Source organism: Rhamphochromis sp. 'chilingali' (genome assembly GCF_963969265.1).
Source record: "Rhamphochromis sp. 'chilingali' genome assembly, chromosome: 7".
Lineage (NCBI taxonomy): Eukaryota > Metazoa > Chordata > Actinopteri > Cichliformes > Cichlidae > Rhamphochromis > Rhamphochromis sp. 'chilingali'.
In genome coordinates, this window is record NC_137934.1 from 38,921,320 (window position 1) to 38,944,542 (window position 23,223).

The 23,223-nt window shown below is 43.6% G+C and overlaps 2 protein-coding genes across 5 annotated transcripts in view; one reads left to right on the forward strand and one right to left on the reverse strand.

Annotated features, from left to right (window-relative positions):
- LOC308400038 (fish-egg lectin-like) overlaps positions 1-23,223 on the reverse strand; it is a 59,592-nt gene that overhangs the window by 22,956 nt on the left and 13,413 nt on the right. The window contains exon 3 of one of the 4 annotated variants that reach the window (XM_080887507.1): positions 3,649-3,845. The exons of the other annotated variants lie outside the window; for them this stretch is intronic. Within the exon in view, the coding sequence (XP_080743633.1) occupies positions 3,649-3,724 (76 nt within the window). The 5' untranslated portion in view covers positions 3,725-3,845. The remainder of the gene's footprint in view (positions 1-3,648; positions 3,846-23,223) is intronic. 4 annotated transcript variants of the gene reach the window in all.
- Positions 18,041-20,660, forward strand: LOC308399884 (fish-egg lectin-like). Its single transcript, XM_080887292.1, has 5 exons — positions 18,041-18,362; positions 18,497-18,736; positions 18,818-19,035; positions 19,120-19,244; positions 20,446-20,660. The coding sequence occupies exons 1-5, from the start codon at positions 18,308-18,310 to the stop codon at positions 20,585-20,587; spliced, it is 780 nt and encodes a 259-aa protein (XP_080743418.1). The 5' UTR covers positions 18,041-18,307; the 3' UTR covers positions 20,588-20,660.

Here is a 23,223-nt window from a genome sequence, read left to right on the forward strand (position 1 = left end):
GGGTGTTCAGTACCAGCGGTCCCCAACCCCCGGGCCTCGGACCGGTACCGGTCCGTGAGTCGTTTGGTACCGGGCCGGGAGAGATGAGGCTCAGGTGTGAAATGTCTGGTTTTCAGGGTTTTTATCGGTTTTCAGCGTTATTTTGTTATCGTTTTTATCGTTAACTCAGTTTTCCTGGGTCTTTTCATGTGTGTTATGAATAAATCTTCTTGTTTTCGGTACCGGTACTAGCTTTATTTTGTTGTATTTATCCTCGACACTTTAAAGGCTGGTCCGTGAAAATATTGTCTGGCATAAACCGGTCCGTGGCGCAAAAAAGGTTGGGGACCGCTGCTCTAAGCCGTAGCCTTCCCAATCCACCAGGTATTGGTATCCAGGCCCCCCGCACCAGGAATCCATGATACGGGTGATAGAGTAGGCCGGCAGACCATCCACGAGCCGGGTGGGAGAAGGGGGCCTACAAAAATGTTTTGTAATTTCATGTTGCGAGGTGGTTTAAGCTTTACTGAAACAGGGTTAACCAATGCTGAGATAAAGTTGGGGTGGGCTTCTTGGATTCCGCCCTGACAGGAACGAAGCGTGGGAAAAGCCATACCTTTTGCCCAACAGCGTAGTCGGGGGTAGAGGTCCGGTGGCGGTCAGCAATGCGTTTATTACGGTCCTTGGTGCGCAATAACGTACCTGGCGACACCTACACAGATCTGGCACCTGGACTGATGGCACAGAGTGTTCGCCTTCAATGGAGGGGAAAAAAAGGTGGCTGGAATCCAAGGGAAGCTTCAAAAGGCGGCCTTGTGGCGGAGGAGGTCATGCTGTTGTGGGCGTATTCGATCCACGCGAAAGACGTGGTTGGTGAGCAGCCGTGCAGTCTCTAAAGCTGTGAGCAGCTTGGGCAGAGCAACAAAGTGAGCTGCCTTAGAGAAGCAGTCAACGATTGTGAGTATTCCAGTATTACCTGCAGAAGGTGGGTGGTCACAAAATCCAGAGATCTACGGGACTACGGTCTGGTGGGCATGGATAAGGGATGAAGGGGGCCCGCGGATGGCTGCTTTCAAGGTTTGTTTCGGGCACAGACTGTACAGGCTGAGACGTATTCTTGGGAGTCCCGGCTCAGGGTGGGCCACCAGAAGTAGCACTGCAGGAAGGTAATGGTGCGGTGTATTCCAGGGTGACAGGAGAAACGAGTTGTGTGTGCCCACTGCAATACCTGAGATCTGACGGATTGGGAAACGAACAGTTGTCTAGCTGGCCCTCCTCCTGGATCCGGTTCCATTCTTTGAGCCTCTCGAATGGCTGACTCAATCTCCCAGGAGATAGCTCCCACTATGCAGGTGGCCGGGAGGATGGATGCAGGGTCCGCCTGGTCCTCAGAGGTGGAAAACTGTCAGAACAGGGCATCCGGTTTGAAGTTGCGGGACCCTGGCCTGTAAGTGATTGAAAAGTGAAATCATATAAAAAACCAAGCCCACCTTGCTTGCCTGGCATTAAGTCTCCTTGGGGATTGAAATATGCTAGATTTTTATGGTCTGTCCAGACAATGAACAGTTGAGCTGTGCCCTCCAACCAGTGCCTCCCCTCCTCCAAGGCGAGTTTGATTGCCAGAAGTTCCTGATCACCGACGTCTTAGTTCCGTTCTGCGGGGGTGAGACAATGAGAGAAAAAAAGTGCAAGGGTGAAGCTTACCATCCTTCTGTTGTGAGAGGACAGCTCCCACTCCCGTGTCAGATGCGTCCACCTCTACCACAAACTGCAGTGTTAGATCAGGCTGGACCAAATGGGAGCTGAGACAAACTACTTCTTCAGCTCCTGGAAGGCTGATTGGGCAGGGCCATCCCACTGGAAAGGAATCTTGGGTGAGGTTAGTTGTGTTAGAGGCAGAACTACCTTGCTATAGTCCCGGAAGAATCTCCAATAGAAGTTAGCGAAGCCGAGGAACCGTTGTAGCTGCCGTCAGTTAGCTGGTTCAGGCCACTGCACCACAGCTTTTACCTTAGCCGGCTCAGGGCGTAGGTCTCCTCGCTCGATGATGTAACCTAAGAAGGCAACTGTGGGCACGTGAAACTCACACTTCTCGCTCTTATCAAACAACCGGCTGTCCAGCAGGCATTGCAGGACCTGTCTGCCCTGGTTTTCGTGCTCAGACAGAGATTTGGAGAAGATCAGGATGCCGTCGAGGTAGACAAAGACGAACCGGTTGATAAAATCCCTCAAAACATCATTCACGAGTGCCTGAAAAACTGCAGGAGCGTTAGTGAGGCAGAACGGCATAACTAAGTACTCAAAGTGCCCAAGGTGAGTATTGAAAGCCGTCTTCCACTCATCGCCCTCCCAGATCTGAACCAAGTGATAAGCGTTCCTCAAGTCTAATTCGGCCCCTGGAGCAGCTCAAAAGCGGAGGTAAGAAGGGGGAGTGGATATTTGTTTTTGATTGTTATGTTGTTTAACCCACATTAGTCAAAGCAAGGATGGAGAGTCTTGTCTTTCTTCTCAATGAAGAAAAGCCCTGCTGCTACGGGCGATGAGGAAGCGCGGATTATCCCGGTGGTGAGAGACTCAGTTATGTATTTTTCCATCGCATCTCATTCAAGTAGAGAGAGGCTGTAGAGACGGCTCGTGGGCAACAGCGCGCCGGGGAGCAGGTCGATAGCGCCGTCGTATGGCCGATGCAGAGGTAACGACTGAGCCCGATCCTTACGAAAAACTTTGGCGAGATCACGATAAACAGGGGGCACATTGGACAAGTCGGAGGACGTGGGTGACTCGTTGGAGGAGGCAGGTGTGTGTGGCGGTGAGGAAGACTTAAGGCAGGTCATTAAGGCCGTGTGGAAAAATAAAGGAGGATCCAATTGCAGGCACTTGTAAGGGTGGTTTATTAAGCACAAAACTAAAAAATGGACAAATAGCAAACAGAGGAAGGACTAAACTATACTGGGAACAAACTAACTACAGAACACGAACCTGAACAAGAATGAGAACGAGCAGAGGAGAATGACGATGGACAGCAGGGAGAACACATGGGTGAGACATGGTGGATACACAGACGGACCAGCAACTACAAAGACAGAAGACGGGACTTAAATACACACAGGGAAACACAGGGAGATTACACACAGGTGGGGAACACAGCTGGGAGTAATCAACAAGACGAGACAGAGGTAAAACTGAACACACTCACATGAGACGCAGACCTTCACAATAAAACAGGAAACAAGAACACTACATAAAGACGCAGACACGACACTGAGAGACAGACAGAAAATGACACATGGAACTAAACCCACACAAAACATGAGAACACAAATCTTAAACACAAATTAACAGAAACATAGAACTCTAATAATAATAATCATCATCATCATCATAATAATAATAATACTCATAGGACCCAAAACCACAACAATCATTCAAAAATAAACTAACAATCAAAACTCTAAATACTGGGTCGAAACTGACCCAGAACCGTGACAAACTCAGAGTCTATGAGATTCTGTTCCGCCCCCGAATCAATCCAAACCGAGAGGGAGTGACATTTAGTGTTGACTGAGACCTTAGCTGGTAACATTAAATGTGGAGGAGATTTGTGACCTTTTGCTCGTGAGGAGCAGGTAACAAATACATGTCCCTTGTGACTGCAATAGCGGCACTCACCAGCTGTGATGCGACGCTGGTGTTCCACAGCTAAAAGATGAGAGCCTCCTATCTGCATTGGTTGCTCTCCCCCCATCAGCGGTCTCTGGGGGCCGGGAAGGACTGTGCTCCGATGAGAAGCCAGCCACTAGCTGCCCCATGGTCTCCTGGGAACTGTAGTGCCGTGGCAAATGACGAGCTCGCAGTCGGTCATCCACCTTAATGCATAAAGTCATAAGCTCGTTAAGAGAGTCAGGGAGATCACGCATAATGAGCTCACCTTTCACTTCTTCACAAACATTGTTAAGTAATGCACGTCCTCCTGTCCCCAGCCTGTCTCTTCATCCAAAATCCAAAAATCAATGGAATACACACACACACACACACACACACACATACATATATACACATATACATATACAGGGAGTGCAGAATTATTAGGCAAGTTGTATTTTTGAGGAATAATTTTATTATTGAACAACAACCATGTTCTCAATAAACCCAAAAAACTCATTAATATCAAAGCTGAATCAAAGGAGCTTGCAAAGAAAAGCGTCTGGACTTCTTTAAGTTGCTTGAAGACGTTTCACCTCTCATCCGAGAAGCTTCTTCAGTTCTAAGGTCAAATGGTGGAGAGTCCCAGATATAAACCTAGTGGGAGTGACCCCCCACAGAGGGACAAAAGGACCCCCTGATGATCCTCTAATCGCCTGAGCCAAGGTGGGAAACTGGGCGTGGGTCCCAATCAGCCAGAGTTTCGGGTGTGTTCATTGTGAAACCTGGCCCCACCTTATCATGCGAATTCCTGAGGTCAGATGGCCCAGGATGTGAGTGGGCGTTAAGGCGTCTGGGAAGGATCTCAAAACTGGATTATAGATGGCAGAGAGTTGGTGTCGTAAACCCCCGCCTCTGTTCAAAGATGGTCGCTCACAGTGGACATAGATGGCTTCTTTCACTCCTCTTTCAAACCATCTGTCCTCTCTGTCCAACATGTGAACATTGGCATCCTCGAAAGAGTGACCTTTGACCTTAAGATGCAGATGGACTGCTGAGTCTTGTCCTGTGGAGGTGGCTCTTCTGTGTTGTGCCATGCGCTTGTGAAGTGGCTGTTTGGTCTCTCCAATGTAGAGGTCTGGGCATTCCTCGCTGCACTGTACAGCATACACCACATTGTTAAGTTTGTGTTTTGGCGTTTTGTCTTTCGGGTGAACCAGTTTCTGTCTGAGCGTGTTGCTGGGTCTGAAATACACTGGGATGTCCATTTGCAGCTCTGAAATATGGCCAAACTGGTGGCAAGTGGCATCTTGGCAGCTGCACGCTTGACTTTTCTCAGTTCATGGGCAGTTATTTTGCGCCTTGGTTTTTCCACACGCTTCTTGCGACCCTGTTGACTATTTGACCATTGAGCAGGAAGCCAAGCCCTATATATATGATACAATCTCACTGCACTTAGCCTAATCCTTCATTGCCCTGAAGAATTCTGTGGTGTACGGACCTCCTCTCCAAGGAAAGAAAATGCAGAGAAGACTCACCACTCAGCAGGCCTTGGAAATGATCCTGAGGGAAGTCGACCCTTGTGACTCGGATGGAGAAGACCTAGAAGTTCAGCCGGATTCGGACTCAGAGCTGTCTGATCAGTCTTCCGGTTAGTTTCATTTCATGTTATTTCCTATTTCATTTCAAACAAGTAAGTGGATGTAGTTAGTAAGTAAGATATTTCAGACATTATTCTGATACAGAGGAGGAGATACTGGAATTATAATTAGTATCTATGCATGCATTTGTGATTTTGTTTGACCTTCCCATTGCTCACAATTTGAATTTGTTCACACTGCAGATGAGGAGACTGCTTCTGCACCTAAAAAGAGAGCTTGTTTGGGGACTGAGACAGCGAAACCTGGCACAGTGTGGCGTGAAGAACAGGTGGGAACCTGTCTCCCTTTCACCCCAATAGAAGCGTATGCTGCAGATGGAGAGCCAACGGCTAAGGCCAGGAGAAGTATCTCGAGTCGCCTTCAGAGCTTCCTGTGTTTCATCACTCTTGACATGCTTCATAGCATTCAAGAATGGACTATTCAACATGCACAGCAAACGGAGCATGTTCATTGGTTCATGGACCTCCCTGAACTAATGGCATTTATTGCAATTGTCATCTTGCGGGGGGTTAACAGGGTTCCATCTCTAAATGACTGCTGGTCAGCAAACCTGGGAAACCCACAGATAATTGGAACTATGGCACGAAACCGCTTCCAAGACATCATGAAACACCTACGCTTTGATGACAAGTCCACCCGCAATGATCGAGCAAAGTTCGCTGCAATTTCCAGTGTGTGGGGATCATTTGTCACCAACTGCATCACGTGCTACAACCCTGGTTTACATATCACCGTTGATGAACAGCTTTTCCCATCAAAGACTCGGTGCTGTTTCCTGCAGTATATTGCAAGTAAACCTGACAAGTTTGGGACACAAACACACAAATGCAAGAACAATCATGCCACTGTGCGATGTGTTCACTGCAACAGATACACATGTGGTAAATGCAGACTACAGATACCATGGCAGTGCCAGGATTGTGAGTGATTGCTGAAAATGTTGAAATGTACTCACTTTTTATTATTATTTGTAAATATGTGTACAAATGGTTGGTTTTTTGTACTGTTTTTATCAATAAATCTCAGCAACAAAGGACATACACCCATGTGTGTTGATTTCTCCCTAAGATGGCAAACTGAAACACTCCAAGTTGGTGACTTTTGGAGATTTATTTCCCTGGATGATTGAGAATGCATCAAGATGAAACACAAAAGGAAGTGCACAGCTTTTAGCAGCTCCCCCACGCCCTCAATCACACACCCCCACTCCCCTCCCTCCAGAATTCCCAGGTAACAACCTAATATACATATGAATGACTAGCCAATTTAGCTTCCACTTGGCTGAAGCTAAAGCTTAGCTAAAAGCCTACCAGCCATTTGGCAGCTCTCCGGGTTTTATAAGTAGAAAAGCCAAATGGCTGCTCTCTACACATGAAGAACATGAGGGGCGTGAAAGCTCAGGGAACCCTTAACCAATTTCTTGTCCACCAGGCCATGGCAGAAGCAGATATGGTATGTAAACACTGGTTTGTTTTTTAAACCCTCTGGTTAAGGTTAATATGGGCATGTGCAGTGAATATCAGCGCTATGTGGCCAGAAGTGTGATAATATAATTTATTTTGTGTAATAAACAACTGCAAGGATAGATGATTACAACAAATAGATGACTAATACATAAAAGTAATACATAGATTAATAATGATGATGAGTTATGATGCGTAATCATGGGAACAAGTGGGTTTACAAACAGGAGCAGCTGATTAGCATTAGAAAAGCTGAAATAATACCTCAGCTGAAGCCAATTGTACTAAATGCACTGTATGTGCACTGTTACAAGAATGTTTTTCGTTCTATTGCTTTCTATTAATTTATATAATTTTAAGTTAAGCAGGACAGAGTTCTTTTAAAGAAAGACTTACTTATATTCTCAAAAGTTAAGCATGACAGGCTTCTGTTTAAGAAAGAGACCTGTTTTACTGTGTTAATGTTGTCATTTTGAGCTAAAAATAAATGGCTAAATGATCATTTGTTTCCCATATGGTCATATCACAAAGAATATGCATCTGCTTAAATCAAATTCAAGTCAAATGGTTAAAAAATAATTTCACACACCAAAAAAAAGAGCGACAAAATTCACCACACTGGGAAGGGTGAACTGGGTTGCCCGGCCCTGGCCACGAGGTGTCCCTTATTTATTTTTCAGGGAGTTGGCAACCCTAGTCACACTGCAGCTTTCATTTCTACCTGTTCAGGTGTGGACAAAGTCATCAGCATCCTTGTAACTACAACAAAAACTGCATTGTAGAATCAGATGCCATGGTTAAACAGTGAGGTGCATGCCCTGCTCAGACACACAATGATGCATTCAAGGCAGGCGATCAGCGGGCACCAGTGTTCCCTGCTGATGGGCATCAAAAGGGCCAAGGGTAAATACAAACAGTGCATCAAGGGGAATTTCAAGACCAACAACTCCACGGACATGCGGCCGGGCATCACAGGCTACGAGAACATCCCTCATCATCAGACTACTCAAACAGCACCCTAACTGAAACCCTGAACCTATTTTCTGTCTACTTTGATCAACACGACAGAGAGGCGCACACCTATCCTGTTTCTCTAGAGAGGTGTCCACCTCATCCAGGTGCAGCAAAATCTGTCAACCTGACAAAAGCCAGACGGAATTACAGGAAGGCTATTAAAGACGTGCAGAATGAATTATTATTGCACAGTTGCTTTAACTCTTATCATCACTAAATGCTTTGAGACTTATCCTGTCTTACATTAAGGTTGCTATTCCTGTAGACCTCAGTCTGCAACAGTTTACATATAGGGCAAACAGGTCAACAGAGGATGCCATAATCCTTCAATCAGCCCTCACACACTTTGACAACAGTAACACCGATGTGAGGATTCTGTCTGTGGGCTTTGGCTTAACTTTTATTAAAGTACAACCACAAAAACTGGTTTAGAAGCTAATCAACCTGGTCCTCAACCCCCTCCTCAATTCCTCCTTCTACATGACTCCTCTGCTATTCACACCAGTAACAGCACTGTCAACTCTGCAGATGACACCATTATTGTAGGAACTACAAAGAGGAGGTCTGGCATCTGTGGCAGTATGGCAGCATCAGCCTGGACCTAAATATAACCAAAACCAAAATATGCTAGTAACCTTGTTCAGCCATCTTTCCAAGCGAGATAGCTGTTAACATTCATAGCAAAATCCTTACAGAACACCAATTTCTGAAAACACTGAAGAGAAAAAAAAGGACAAAATATACTCTGCACAAAAGCAGAACTGGCACAAACACATCGCTCAATGTCCTGAGTCAGATATTTCTTGGGCTTTGTTAGCTTTCACAACATTTTCACTTCTTCATTTCCTTCAGTTTCAGTCCTACACACACACACACACACACACACACACACACATATATACATAGTGTAACCCCGGCTTACGAAGAACCCATTTAACGAAAAATTCAAGCTACGAAGGCACTTAACGGCAATATTTCTGCCCGTGGTACGGCAAAATGCCCGCGTAACGAAATCCGCTGGCTTAGTCCAGAATGCCCACAATGCCTTCCGAATCATGTGATAACCCCTTGGCTTTCGTACTTGCGTTTCGCTGTTCCACGTGAAAGACGTATTGTTGTTGCAGTGCGCTATTTTGTTTGCTTTTTGTTTGCAATTGGCCTATCGTTCATTCATAATGGGGCCAAAAAAACTTTCTGCAAGTAATTCGAGTGAAAAGAAGAAGCATAAAGTGCTCTCGATGGAAACAAAAAGAGAAATTATTGATAAATATGAGCGAGGTCCTCCTCCACCACGAACTTCATCTTCAGCCAGCATCGCCTCACTCAAAAGGTGATGGAAAAAGGTGCTTCGACTTACAAAAATTTTGACTTGCGAAAGACCCTCTGGAACGAATTTATTTCGTAAGTCGGGGTTCCACTGTATACACACACACACACACACACACACAAACACCCAGCACGCCCCTGCAGGCGGTTTATCCTTCAAGCTCGGGTCCTCTACCAGAGGCCTGGGAGCTTGAGGGTCCTGCGCAGTATCTTAGCTGTTCCCAGGACTGCGCTCTTCTGGACAGAGATCTCCGATGTTGTTCCCGGGATCTGCTGGAGCCACTCGCCTAGCTTGGGAGTCACCGCACCTAGTGCTCCGATTACCACGGGGACCACCGTTGCCTTCACCCTCCACATCCTCTCGAGCTCTTCTCTGAGCCCTTGGTATTTCTCCAGCTTCTCATGTTCCTTCTTCCTGATATTGCTGTCATTCGGAACCGCTACATCGATCACTACGGCCGTCTTCTTCTGTTTGTCTACCACCACTATGTCCGGTTGGTTAGCCACCACCATTTTGTCCGTCTGTATCTGGAAGTCCCACAGGATCTTAGCTCGGTCATTCTCCACCACCCTTGGGGGCATGTCCCATTTTGACCTCGGGACTTCCAGGTTATACTCGGCACAGATGTTCCTGTACACTATGCCGGCCACTTGGTTATGGCGTTCCATGTATGCCTTGCCTGCTAGCATCTTGCACCCTGCTGTTATGTGCTGGATTGTCTCTGGGGCATCTTTACACAGCCTGCACCTGGGGTCTTGCCTGGTGTGATAGACCCCAGCCTCTATGGATCTTGTGCTCAGAGCTTGTTCTTGTGCTGCCATGATTAGTGCCTCTGTGCTGTCTTTCAGTCCAGCTTTGTCCAGCCACTGGTAGGATTTCTGGATATCAGCCACCTCCTCTATCTGCCGGTGGTACATACCGTGCAGGGGCCTGTCCTTCCATGATGGTTCCTCGTCTCCCTCCTCTTTCTTGGGTTTCTGCTGCCTGAGGTATTCACTGAGCACTCGGTCAGTTGGGGCCATCTTCCCAATGTATTCTTGGATGTTCGTTGTCTCATCCTGAACTGTGGTGCTGACACTCACCAGTCCCCGGCCCCCTTCCTTCCGCTTAGCGTACAGCCTCAGGGTGCTGGACTTGGGGTGAAACCCTCCATGCATGGTAAGGAGCTTTCTTGTCTTTATGTCAGTGGCTTCTATCTCCTCCTTTGGCCAGCCTATTACCCCAGCAGGGTACCTGATCACGGGCAGGGCGTACGTGTTGATGGCCCGGATCTTGTTCTTACCATTCAGCTGACTCCTCAGGACTTGCCTGACCCTCTGCAGGTACTTGGTGGTTGCAGCTTTTCTAGCGGCCTCTTCATGGTTCCCATTCGCCTGCGGGATCCCCAGGTACTTGTAACTGTCCTCTACGTCTGCAATGTTGCCTTCTGGTAGTTCAATCCCCTCAGTTCTGACTACCTTCCCTCTCTTTGTTACCATCCGACTACACTTCTCCAGGCCGAACGACATTCCAATGTCATTGCTGTATAGCCTGGTAGTGTGGATCAGTGAATCGATGTCTCGTTCACTCTTGGCATACAGCTTGATGTCATCCATGTACAGGAGGTGGCTGACAACTGCTCCGTTCCGTAGTCGGTATCCGTAGCCAGTCTTGTTAATGATCTCACTGAGGGGGTTCAGGCCTATGCAGAACAGCAGTGGGGACAGAGCATCTCCTTGGTAGATCCCGCACTTGCTGGTGACTTGTGCTATGGGCTTGGAGTTGGCCTCCAGTGTTGTACGCCACATATATATACATACATATACATATACACATATACATATACACATATATATACATATACACATACACATATACATACACATACACATATACATACACATATATATATATATATATATATATACATATATATATATATATATATATACATATATATATATATATATATATACATATATATATATATACATATATACATATATATATATATACATATATACATATATATATATATACATATATATATATATATATATATATATATATATATATATATATATATATATTTATTAGGGGTGCAACGATATTCGTATCGATATTGAACCGTTCGATACAGTGCTTTCGGTTCGGTACGCATATGTATCGAACAATACAACATTTGTAATTTATTTTATCAACTTTCCTTCTGACGATGCTGTCTGTGTTGAGCGCTCAGTGAATCTGCGTTCGACTACTCCGCCTAGGCTGCACTGTCGAGCGCAGATCCACTGAGCGCTCAACACAGACAGCATAGTCAGGAGGAAGAGCGCAGGGCAAGCTAGCGAGACAGAAGTTAAGCTCTCCTTGCAAGATGGACCTCCCCCACCCTCATTCAGATCTGGCGTTTGGAATTATTTTGGTTTTCATGTGACGTATGACCCTGAAGGTAAGCGAGTCATGGACTAAAGTAAAACAGTATGTTGGATGTGCCATGCAATGCTTAATTACATTGGTGTGAACTAGTGTGTTAGCGCAGTTAGCTCGTTAACGTGTTGGCCGTCTAGCCCCATGCACGGAGCGATCGGCGGTAGCTCGTTAACGGAGATTTGCCGTGTTGTGGCGTTAAGGTCATTTCAACGAGATTAACCTGAAAGCACTAGTGGGAACACAATGAATATGACTGCACATTTACGCCGACATCATCCTAGTGCAAAGACAAAAACAACAAGCATGCTACTAACTTTAGCCGAGTCATTTAGACAGCTGTTAGCACGTGATTCTCCTTATGCTGCTGAGAATATAGCCCAGAAGAAGTGGATAGTATAGCTTTTATTTTGGAAAGAGACATTTCTCTGTAATAAACTCTCTTTTCCAAAGATGAGTGATTCCTCAATCAGATACAGGGCTTGCAAAATCGCTAGCCCGACGTCCTGGAGCTAGCGATCTTTCCAGTCGGGCTACAAAAATCTCTCTGCCCTGCCCGTCGGGCTATTATAGGAAAAATATATGTCAATGCTTTTGCATTCTTTCAGAAATGTAGCTGGGTAATTATGTCATTGGCATCGGTGAGCCACTGTCAATATGTGACATATTGAAATCGCGTTTGAATTTGTGCTTGTTTTTTTGCTTTCACTTTGCAATCGTGCAAACTGTGTATAGAGAGCGACAGCACTGATCTGTGAGTGATGATAATTTGTGCACCAATTCCTCTGACATCGTCTTATTAATCGTTAGCTTACTATGCAAACATGACAAGTGAAATCTCCCGCAGCTTAAACATGTGAGAGGTTGATCGCGCAGAGAATCGCTGAGCTTATGTGAGTGCGTGTGTAAAAGCAGCAGGATATATATTTTAGTTCTGCTGAGCCAAATAAGACAGGTCGGGGTGAAGAAGTGACAGCCAAAGAAAAGCTTACCACAAAACGGAGAAGTTATGACAAATGAGACTATAAGGCAAAAAGAAAGTGCAGCTTTATGGTTTCATGGACAAAATAATTTCTGTGGCTGCGATATGATGAGCTAAATAACCAGGGGTGCACATAAGTGGTCCGCAGGTGCGCATTCGCTGTCAAAATAAAAAACGCGCACAAGGGTTAGGGTTAAATTTAAAAACTGTACTTTTGAGTTAAAATATATATTTATAATTTTAATAAATGACAAATTAAAAAGGCATGAACATTTTTTTGTATCGAAAAAATATCGAACCGTGACACCAAAGTATCGAACCGAACCGAACCGTGAATTTTGTGTATCGTTGCACCCCTAATATATATATATATACATATACATACATATACATATACATATATACATACACATACAGTGGGGCAAAAAAGTATTTAGTCAGCCACCGATTGTGCAAGTTCCCCCACCTAAAATGATGACAGAGGTCAGTAATTTGCACCAGAGGTACACTTCAACTGTGAGAGACAGAATGTGAAAAAAAAAAATCCATGAATCCACATGGTAGGATTTGTAAAGAATTTATTCGTAAATCAGGGTGGAAAATAAGTATTTGGTCACCTCAAACAAGGAAAATCTCTGGCTCTCACAGACCTGTAACGTCTTCTGTAAGAAGCTTTTCTGTCCCCCACTCGTTACCTGTATGAATGGCACCTGTTTGAACTCATCATCTGTATAAAAGACACCTGTCCACAGCCTCAAACAGTCAGACTCCAAACTCCGCCATGGCCAAGACCAAAGAGCTTTCGAAGGACACCAGGAAAAGTATTGTAGACCTGCACCAGACTGGGAAGAGTGAATCTACAATAGGCAAGCAGCTTGGTGTGAAAAAATCAACTGTGGGAGCAATCATCAGAAAATGGAAGACATACAAGACCACTGATAATCTCCCTCGATCTGGGGCTCCACGCAAGATCTCATCCCGTGGGGTCAAAATGATCATGAGAACGGTGAGCAAAGATCCCAGAACCACACGGGGGGACCTGGTGAATGACCTGCAGAGAGCTGGGACCAAAGTAACAAAGGTCACCATCAGTAACACACTACAACGGCAGGGAATCAAATCCCGCAGTGCCAGACGTGTTCCGCTGCTGAAGCCAGTGCATGTCCAGGCCCGTCTGAAGTTTGCCAGAGAGCACATGGATGATACAGCAGAGGATTGGGAGAATGTCATGTGGTCAGATGAAACCAAAGTAGAACTTTTTGGTATAAACTCAACTCGTCGTGTTTGGAGGAAGAAGAATACTGAATTGCATCCCAAGAACACCATACCTACTGTGAAGCATGGGGGTGGAAACATCATGCTATGGGGCTGTTTTTCTGCCAAGGGGACAGGACGACTGATCCGTGTTAAGGACAGAATGAATGGGGCCATGTATCGAGAGATTTTGAGCCAAAACCTCCTTCCATCAGTGAGAACTTTGAAGATGAAACGAGGCTGGGTCTTCCAACATGACAATGATCCAAAACACACCGCCCGGGCAACAAAGGAGTGGCTCCGTAAGAAGCATTTGAAAGTCCTGGAGTGGCCTAGCCAGTCTCCAGACCTCAACCCCATAGAAAATCTGTGGCGGGAGTTGAAAGTCCGTGTTGCTCGGCGACAGCCCCAAAACATCACTGCTCTCGAGAAGATCTGCATGGAGGAATGGGCCAAAATACCAGCTACTGTGTGTGCAAACCTGGTAAAGACCTATAGTAAACGTTTGACCTCTGTTATTGCCAACAAAGGTTATGTTACAAAGTATTGAGTTGTATTTTTGTTATTGACCAAATACTTATTTTCCACCCTGATTTACGAATAAATTCTTTACAAATCCTACCATGTGGATTCATGGATTTTTTTTTCACATTCTGTCTCTCACAGTTGAAGTGTACCTCTGGTGCAAATTACTGACCTCTGTCATCATTTTAAGTGGGGGAACTTGCACAATCGGTGGCTGACTAAATACTTTTTTGCCCCACTGTGTGTGTGTGTGTGTGTGTGTGTGTGTGTGTGTGTGTGTATGTGTATATATATATATATATATATATATATATATATATATATATATATATATATATATATATATATATATATATATATATGTATATTAGGGGTGCAACGATATTCGTATCGATATTGAACCGTTCGATACAGTGCTTTCGGTTCGGTACGCATATGTATCGAACAATACAATTTTTTTCAATTTTTTTTTTTTTTTTTTTTTTTTTGTGTCCCGTTTGGATCTATAGCCATCAGAATTGTTGTCTTGAGGCCAAGAAAGATGCCAAGAGGATTTATTTTAAGTGGATCATCATATTGGTCCATTTGATTGACCTTTATTATAATTATGAATTTATTTTATTTTCAGTTGCAAACGGGACAGACATGACTGTGGGATAGGACAGGGGGAAAGAATGAAAGAAAGAGGGGGAGAGAAAGAAAGAAAACCAAAGGGGAGAAAAAAAAGAACAATACAAAATTTGTAATTTATTTTATCAACTTTCCTTCTGACGATGCTGTCTGTGTTGAGCGCTCAGTGAATCTGCATTTGACTACTCCGCCTAGGCTCGAGAGTGCTGCCTAGGCGGAGTAGTCGAACGCAGATTCACTGAGCACTTAACACAGACAGCATGGTAAGAAGGAAGAGCGCAGGGCAAGCTAGCGAGACAGAAGTGGACCTCCCCACCCTCATTCAGATCTGGCGTTTGGAATTATTTTGGTTTTCATGTGACGTATGACCCTGAAGGTAAGCGAGTCATGGACTAAAGTAAAACAGTATGTTGGATGTGCCATGCAATGCTCAATTACATGGGTGGGAGCTAGTGTGTTAGCGCAGTTAGCTCGTTAACGTGTTGGCCGTCTAGCCCCTCTGTATAGGGTAGCTCGTTAACGGAGATTTGCCGTGTTGTGGCGTTAAGGTTATTTCAACGAGATTAACCTGAAAGCACTAGTGGGAACACAACGAATATGACTGCACATTTACACCGACATCATCCTAGTGCAAAGACAAAAACAACAAGCATGCATGCTACAAACTTTAGCCGAGTCATTTAGACAGCTGTTAGCACAGGATTCTCCTTATGGAGACCTGATATGTTTAATATGCTGCTGAGAATATAGCCCAGAAGAAGCTATAGTATAGCTTTTATTTTGGAAAGAGACATTTCTCTGTAATAAACTCTCTTTTCCAAAGATGAGTGATTCCTCAATCAGATACAGGGCTCGCAATATCGCTAGCCCGACGTCCCGGGGCTATCTCTCCCCTGCCTGTCGGGCTATTGTAGGAAGGAAAAATATATGTCAATGCTTTTGCATTCTTTCAGAAATGTAGCTGGGTAATTATGTCATTGGGTGAGCCACTGTCAATATGTGACATATTGAAATCGTGTTTGAATTTGCGCTTGTTTTTTTGCTTTCACTTTGCAATCCCGCGAACTGTGTATAGAGAGCGACAGCACTGATCTGTGAGTGATGATAATTTGTGCACCAATTCCTCTGACATCGTCTTATTAATCGTTAGCTTACTATGCAAACATGACAAGTGAAATCTCCCGCAGCTTAAACATGTGAGAGGTTGATCGCGCAGAGAATCGCTGAGCTTATGTGAGTGCGGCAGGATATATATTTCACTACGATGACCTGGATGATTGAGAACCTTCACAGACAGATATATATTTTAGTTCTGCTGAGCCAAATAAGACAGGTCAGGGTGAAGAAGTGACAGCCAAAGAAAAGCTTACCACAAAACGGAGAAGTTATGACAAATCAGACTATAAGGCAAAAAGAAAGTGCAGCTTTATGGTTTCATGGACAAAAGAATTTCTGTGGCTGCAATATGACGAGCTAAAAAACAACGCGCACAAGGGTTAGGGTTAAATTTAAAAACTGTACTTTTGTGTTAAAATATATATTTATAATTTTAATAAATGACAAATTAAAAAGGCATGAACATTTTTTTTTTGTATCGAAAAAATATCGAACCGTGACACCAAAGTATCGAACCGAACCGAACCGTGAATTTTGTGTATCGTTGCACCCCTAATATATATATATATATATATATATATATATATATACACACATACATATATCTTCCTGGTGGGACATGCACGGAACACCTCACCAGGAGGCGCCCATCCTTGTCAGATGCCTGAACCACCTCAACTGGCTCCTTTCGATGTGGAGGAGCAGCAGCTCTACTCTGAGCCCCTCCCGGATGGCTGAACTTCTCACCCTGTCTCTAAGTGAGAGTCCAGCCACCCTTCAGAGGAAACTCATTTCCTGTGCTTGTATCTGCGATCTCATTCTTTCGGTCTCTACCCACAGCTTAGGTGACCATAGGTGAGGGTAGGGATGTAGATCAACCGGCTAATTGAGAGTCTCACTTTTATACTCAGCTCCCTCTTCACCATGATGGATCGGTACAGGGTCCACATGACTGCAACCACAGCATGAATCTGTCTGTCGTTCTCCGGTCACTCATGAACAAGACCCCGAGATACTTAAACTCCTCCACTTGGGGCAGGAACTCGTCCCTGACCCAGAGTGGGCATTTTTTCCCCTTGATTATATCTTCAATAAAGTCTTTGATTCATTTCCTTTTATTCTTTACTTCTGTTTCATCTTTTGATTACAACACAAAGCAAAATGATCGTGATATGAGCTATTGTTCTAAACAGTTATTCATGGCTTTCATACTGATATTCTAGAAATCCAAATTTTTTCCACATCTGTGGCTTTCTCTTTTGGGATGTGCTATTCATTCGTGACAGCACTTTTGAACTATTTTTAAAAGTGTTTTGTAACCAGTGTTTTTCAGTCAGTCTTTGATGGTATACCTAGATTTTTAACTCATTACTCTGGATAACCCTCATCCTCAGTGAGCAGGGGCAAACTTCAGCCTTAGGGAGGAGGTCTCCGTCCACAAACTAGTATTGAAGATTATCATTATATTTACAAATAAAAACTAAAGTTAATAACATACATAATATACCAAAGCCTCTAAAAAGACAAACTAATGCATTTGTACAGCTTTTTAAAAGAAACTGTTTCCATCCTCTTTGAATTTTCTTTAGAGCAGCAGTTCATTTGGCAGAAGGAGACAAAACAGATATTGTTCTTTTTATTTTCTACAGAAGACAAACAAATTACACAGACTTCTTACATAATCAAAGACATTTACAGAATCAGCCATGATTTGGTTTGGATTTACAGAGTCTGGAATTGAGTCATAATCACAGCCTCAGCTATTGTTGTACTATTAACAACTTTACCTGCAGTAGTATGGTGGAACTCAGGATCTAAAGTAAGACCCCATGAAAGGAACAGAGATTAGGGTATATATTTCAAGAGAGCTGCACAAACAGGGTTTTCAATATATAAACAACCAAAAGATGATTATGAATCATGAGTAGCTTGGACCTAATACTAATTAATAAGATGGAATAACTTCAAAGTAAAGTTAAGTTGCCACTAGTAACTTTCCCCAACTAATAGAAATATGTCCCAGGAAGGTTTGTATGTTTTATGGAAATCATTTTATCTTGGAAGAATCCTCAGTCGTTGCTTTGTGGTTGTACTTGAAAAAAATCCCTGTTTCACAACTTCCTCCTTTGCCTAAATTGTGTAAAAAAAAAAAAGAAAGAAAAAAAAAAGAAAGAAAATCTGTTTCATGTTTCACAATAATTGGTAAATTATAAAATGCACACTCACGCAAACGGTGCAGTGCAGTAGCTCAGCAAACATCCAGTAACACACCCAGAAGAGTCCTGCAGCAGACAGACTCAGAAACAAGATGAAAGCTATCGCAGCCTTGCTGCTAATGCTAAACTACCTGTCAGTCAGTCATGGTAAGTCCAGTTTTTCAAAATAAAACTACACTATCATTTACTATATTTGTTTAAACCAACCAAGAAGCAAATTATTTTTATCCTTAAAATAAATAAAGGTTCCATTCATATGACTGATGGTTTTCTCTTCACAGGCTGCACTTGCACGGAGGGTCCACAACAGTTTCCTGCTGTACAGATTGATGCTGGGCAGGGGAACGTTGTGATGACAGACAGCAACAATTATGCATACTTTCTGATTGGATCACAGTGGTACAAAATGGGCTCACTCACCCTGAAGCATGTCTCAGTGGGACCTGCAGGAATCTGGGGTGTTGACCTCAAACACAACGACGTCTACAAATACGTAGCTGGCAGCTTTGTTTATGCGACTGGTGAGCTTTATCACAGACTTAAGACAGAGTGTGCGCGGTAGCAGCTGTTTGAATGAATGATCTGTACCTCTGTGTCTTCAGGTGAGAGTTTACAGCAGGTGGATGCTGGAGGTGATGGTCAGGTGGTGGGAGTTACCTCCACCTCCACCATCCACTGTCTGAAAAGCACCATTGCCTCAGCCCACAGGGAAGAGAGCACCCTGAGCTGGACAACCCTGCCTGGGCTTTTAATGTATGTCAGTTGCAGCTCAAAATATGGATGCTGGGGAGTGAACTCAGGTCAAAACATCTACTTCACAGTAAATTATTTTTTTATTTTAATGATCATTTGTGTTGTTATTTGTATGATCAAGACATCTCACCATATTTGCTTTTCGTGACAGAAAGTAACACCGAGCACCTGTGGCATCAGTGGCTGGATACAAGTGGATGGTCTTGCAGTAATGGTTGAAATTGGGACTGATGGAAGCGTCTTTGTTGTAAATAGAGGAGGAGAAGTCTTCCAAAGGTAAACACTTAATCTAGTCTGAAAGCATTTTAACTAGCCCTGGCAGTATTTCTGTTCTTTCTTCTTTCTTTTTGCTTTGACTCTTTCAGTCTCTGTTTGAATCAGGTTATTGTGTTTTTGACTCCTCTGTTGTTATCCATGCAATGGATCAACCACTATTTTGCTCTTCAACCTTAGAATGACCTCTCCACAAATGAATAACAAATTGCTCACGAAGGCAATTTGTGCTTAAATCTTTCTAGAAGCGACTTTCATTGTAATGATCACTGAGCCATACAATGTTCATGTGTAGAATCACCAGTCAAATGCTACAAAAGAAAACTAGTAATGTTTACTTATAATCATCATAGTTTCTGTAACTCAGAAACTCAGTAACTAAGAATTTTCAGATTTCAGTTGTGGATTCTTTGAATGATCTGTCTCTCCTCTATAATACATTTAGGTGTTCACTTAAAAGAAATCATAGAAATCTCATTTTTCACATCTGTTAAACATATTTACCTCTTCCTGTCACGCCTGCTAAGGCAGACGGCGTGGAGAGAAGAGAATGCGGACCCAAATGCGGACAAATGAGGTGGATGTTAACAGAAAGCAAGCCTTTATTTAGGGCTGCAACAAATATTACAAAACAAATGGCAGAAAGGAATCTAACAAAACCTAAACTGGGAAAAGGTGAACATGAAACATTGAACTAGAAAACATGAAACCTGAAAATGTGGAGTGAAGAAGAGCAGAGGAAATGCAGACGACCCGACAAAGAACAAAGGAAAACACACAATAAATACAGAAGAGAGACACAGCTTAACCTAATCTGACACACAAGACAGGAAGGAAGCAAAACAGAAAACTCTAACACAGGACATGAGACTACCAAAGTAAAACAGGAAATACACGAACATAGAAACCTAGATAACTAGATGTAACACAGAACATTAACAAAATCTAAAGTCTAGAAATCACCAACAATACTAAGGAATAACCAAAGGAGCTAGAAATGCAACAGACTAGACCACGAGAAACCCCCAAATCACAGAACATGAAGTAATCAAAAACATTATATTTGGGTCACCAGACCGAGCAACCATGAGACTTACAACTCTTAACTCAGGATAGATAATATGGTGAGGAGCTGAGGCCAAAACCTCAATTGCACAAATAAAACAGATCCAATGATTTAAGTATCAATGTCTTCTCTCTACAGACAAGGCATCGACAGCAGCACTCCACAAGGCACGAGCTGGACCAAAATACCAATGCCCTCTCGCATCAACCATGTGAGCTATGATCGTGGCAATCTGTGGGTCGTGACTGACTATGGGATCATCCTGAAATGTTTATGCTAGTGGTTGTAGTCTTTCCTCTTCTGTCGCATAAAACAATGTAAAAACTGATCAGCATTATGTCAACAATGGAAAAATTCACATGGGAAAATAATTGATTGTTTTATTGTGATTACATCTTAAGTGATTCAGCAACAACATGCATAACTACTAGAATGCTGTCAGATATTTACTTCTGTATCATTCACCTGCCATCCTTTCATAAACTCTTGATTCGCTGAGACTGTTTGGATTCAGTTTTTTATTTTTGCAAGTTTTATTCAGCACAGCTACTGGCTTTCCTGTCACTGTTTTGGCTCTTTGCTTTGTGATCATTGCACATAGTAGACAAGCTTACATGAGATTATGATGGTGTTATATATTCATCAGTTTAACAGGGTCCAGACCTCTGGTGTTCTTTTATTATAAATCCCACTATGGGAGATGCACAATGCAACAACACCTCCTCCTGTACAGCAGAGTAGCTGCACCCATTTTCCACCTCAGTTCAAACAGAAGTGCTTCACATTGACCCGTAAATGTCATAATTATGTCAAAGTCAAGAATTTGTTACTTTTGATGCTGAATTTATAGATGAACTAATGGTAATAGATGGTAGGCTAGTTTGAACCACAAGTCATTTACAGTTTGTTCATGTTCAAGCTTAACACTTCCTGTTAAATCCAGAATTCAAAATCTTGCTCCTCACATACAAGGTCTTAAATAATCAGGCCCCATCTTATCTTAATGACCTTGTAGTACCATATCACCCTATTAGAGCACTTCGCTCTCGCTCTGCAGGCTTACTTCAGATTCAAGATTCAAGAGCTTTATTGTCAGTACAGTAGTATACACAGTATACAGTGTACCGAAATGCTGTTTCACCCTAAGCCCCCCATGGTGCATTTATAAATATATAAAGGATATATCTTCAAGAGATGTATAACTAGGAATTACAAATAAATAACATGCTATGTTTCGGTAAAAATGAGCTGTACTGTGCAGTACAGTCATGTGTTAGCAGGGTGAACAGCAGTGGACTAAGCACACAGCCCTGCGGCGATCCTGTGCTCAGTCTGACGACTTTGGAGGTTTTATTTCCTATGAAGACAGACTATGGCCTGTCAGTTAGGAAGTCCAAGATCCAAATGCAGAGGGAGGTGTTTATTCCTTGTGAGTCCAACTTCTTTACCAGCTCCTGGGGAATGACTGTGTTGAATGCTGAGCTGAAATCAATAAACAGCATTCTGACATAAGTGTCCTTTTGTCGAGATGGGAGAGAGAAAGGTGAAGAGCAGATGAGATGGCATCATCTGTGGAGCGGTTTTGGTGATCAGCAAACTGTAGCGGGTCCAGATTCAGTGGAAGCTGAGTTTTCATGTGCCTCAATACCAGCCTCTCAAAGCACTTAATGATGATGGGCGTAAGTGCCACCGGCCGGTAGTCATTGAGGCAGGACACAGTGGACTTCTTTGGCACTGGGATGATTTGTGGTTTTGAGGCATGCAGGTACCACAGCTGGGCTCAGTGATGTGTTTAGGATGTTCGTGAGGATGCCTGCGAGCTGGTCAGCACACTCCCGAAGCACCTGGCCAGGTATGTTGTCAGGTCCTGCAGCCCTTCGCAGGTTTACTCTGAAGTGTCATCCTGACATCTGCTGTGGACAGACAAAGTACTTGGTCATTGGGTGAGGGGGGCATCTTCCTTTCTGGCTCTTTGTTCTGTCTCAAAACGTGCAAAGAAGTCATTTAGTTGGTCTGGCAGAGAGGGATCACTGCTGCATGCTGGAGGTGTTGGCTTGTAGCCCGTGATTGTTTGGATGCCGTGCCACATGCGCCGAGTGTCCTTTGTACTTGTGAAATGTGTGTTGATCTTATGTGCATACTGCCGCTTTGAGTCTTTGATGGCCCATGATAGATCTGCTCTGGCTGTAGTGTAAGCTTCTCTATTTTTGGCCTTACAGGCAGAGTCTCTGACTTTCATCAGGTTGCGTAGCTTTGCAGAGAACCAGGGTTTATGGTTTGCATAGGTGATGACGGTCTTGGAGGCAGTGACATCCTCAATGCATTTGCTGATGTAGCTGGTCACTGAAGTTGTGTACTCCTCCAGGTCCACGGTGTCTGAGTATGTAGCAGCTTCTCTAAATATATCCCAGTCTGAGCATTCAAAGCAGTCTTGCAAAACAGGTATGGCCCCCTCTGGCCATGTTCTCACCTCTCTGAAGGCTGGTCTGATCCGTTTGTTGATGGGTCTCTAGACTGGAGTGAGAAGTATGGAGATGTGGTCTGATTGTCCGATGTGGGGGAGGGGTGAAGCCTGGTATGCATGCTGGATGTTTGTTAGTGGTGCAACGGATCAAAAATCTCACGGTTCGGATCGGATCACGGTTTTAAGTCAAGGATCGGATAAATTTTCGGATCAGCAAAAATAGAAAAAAAAAAAAAGACAAAAATTCGACTTGCCATTTACTTATTTAAGTATTTTTTGCCTATTAAAAACATTCAACTGAAGACTCATTCCACACACTTATATAAAAACAAATTAAGGTGCAATATGGACATTGTGGACCATGCTGGGCAGCCTCTGCATCCTCTGCACACGGCTATAAACAACCAGAGGAAGTCTGTTCAGTGACAGGTTGCTTCTCCTAAAGTCAAGGA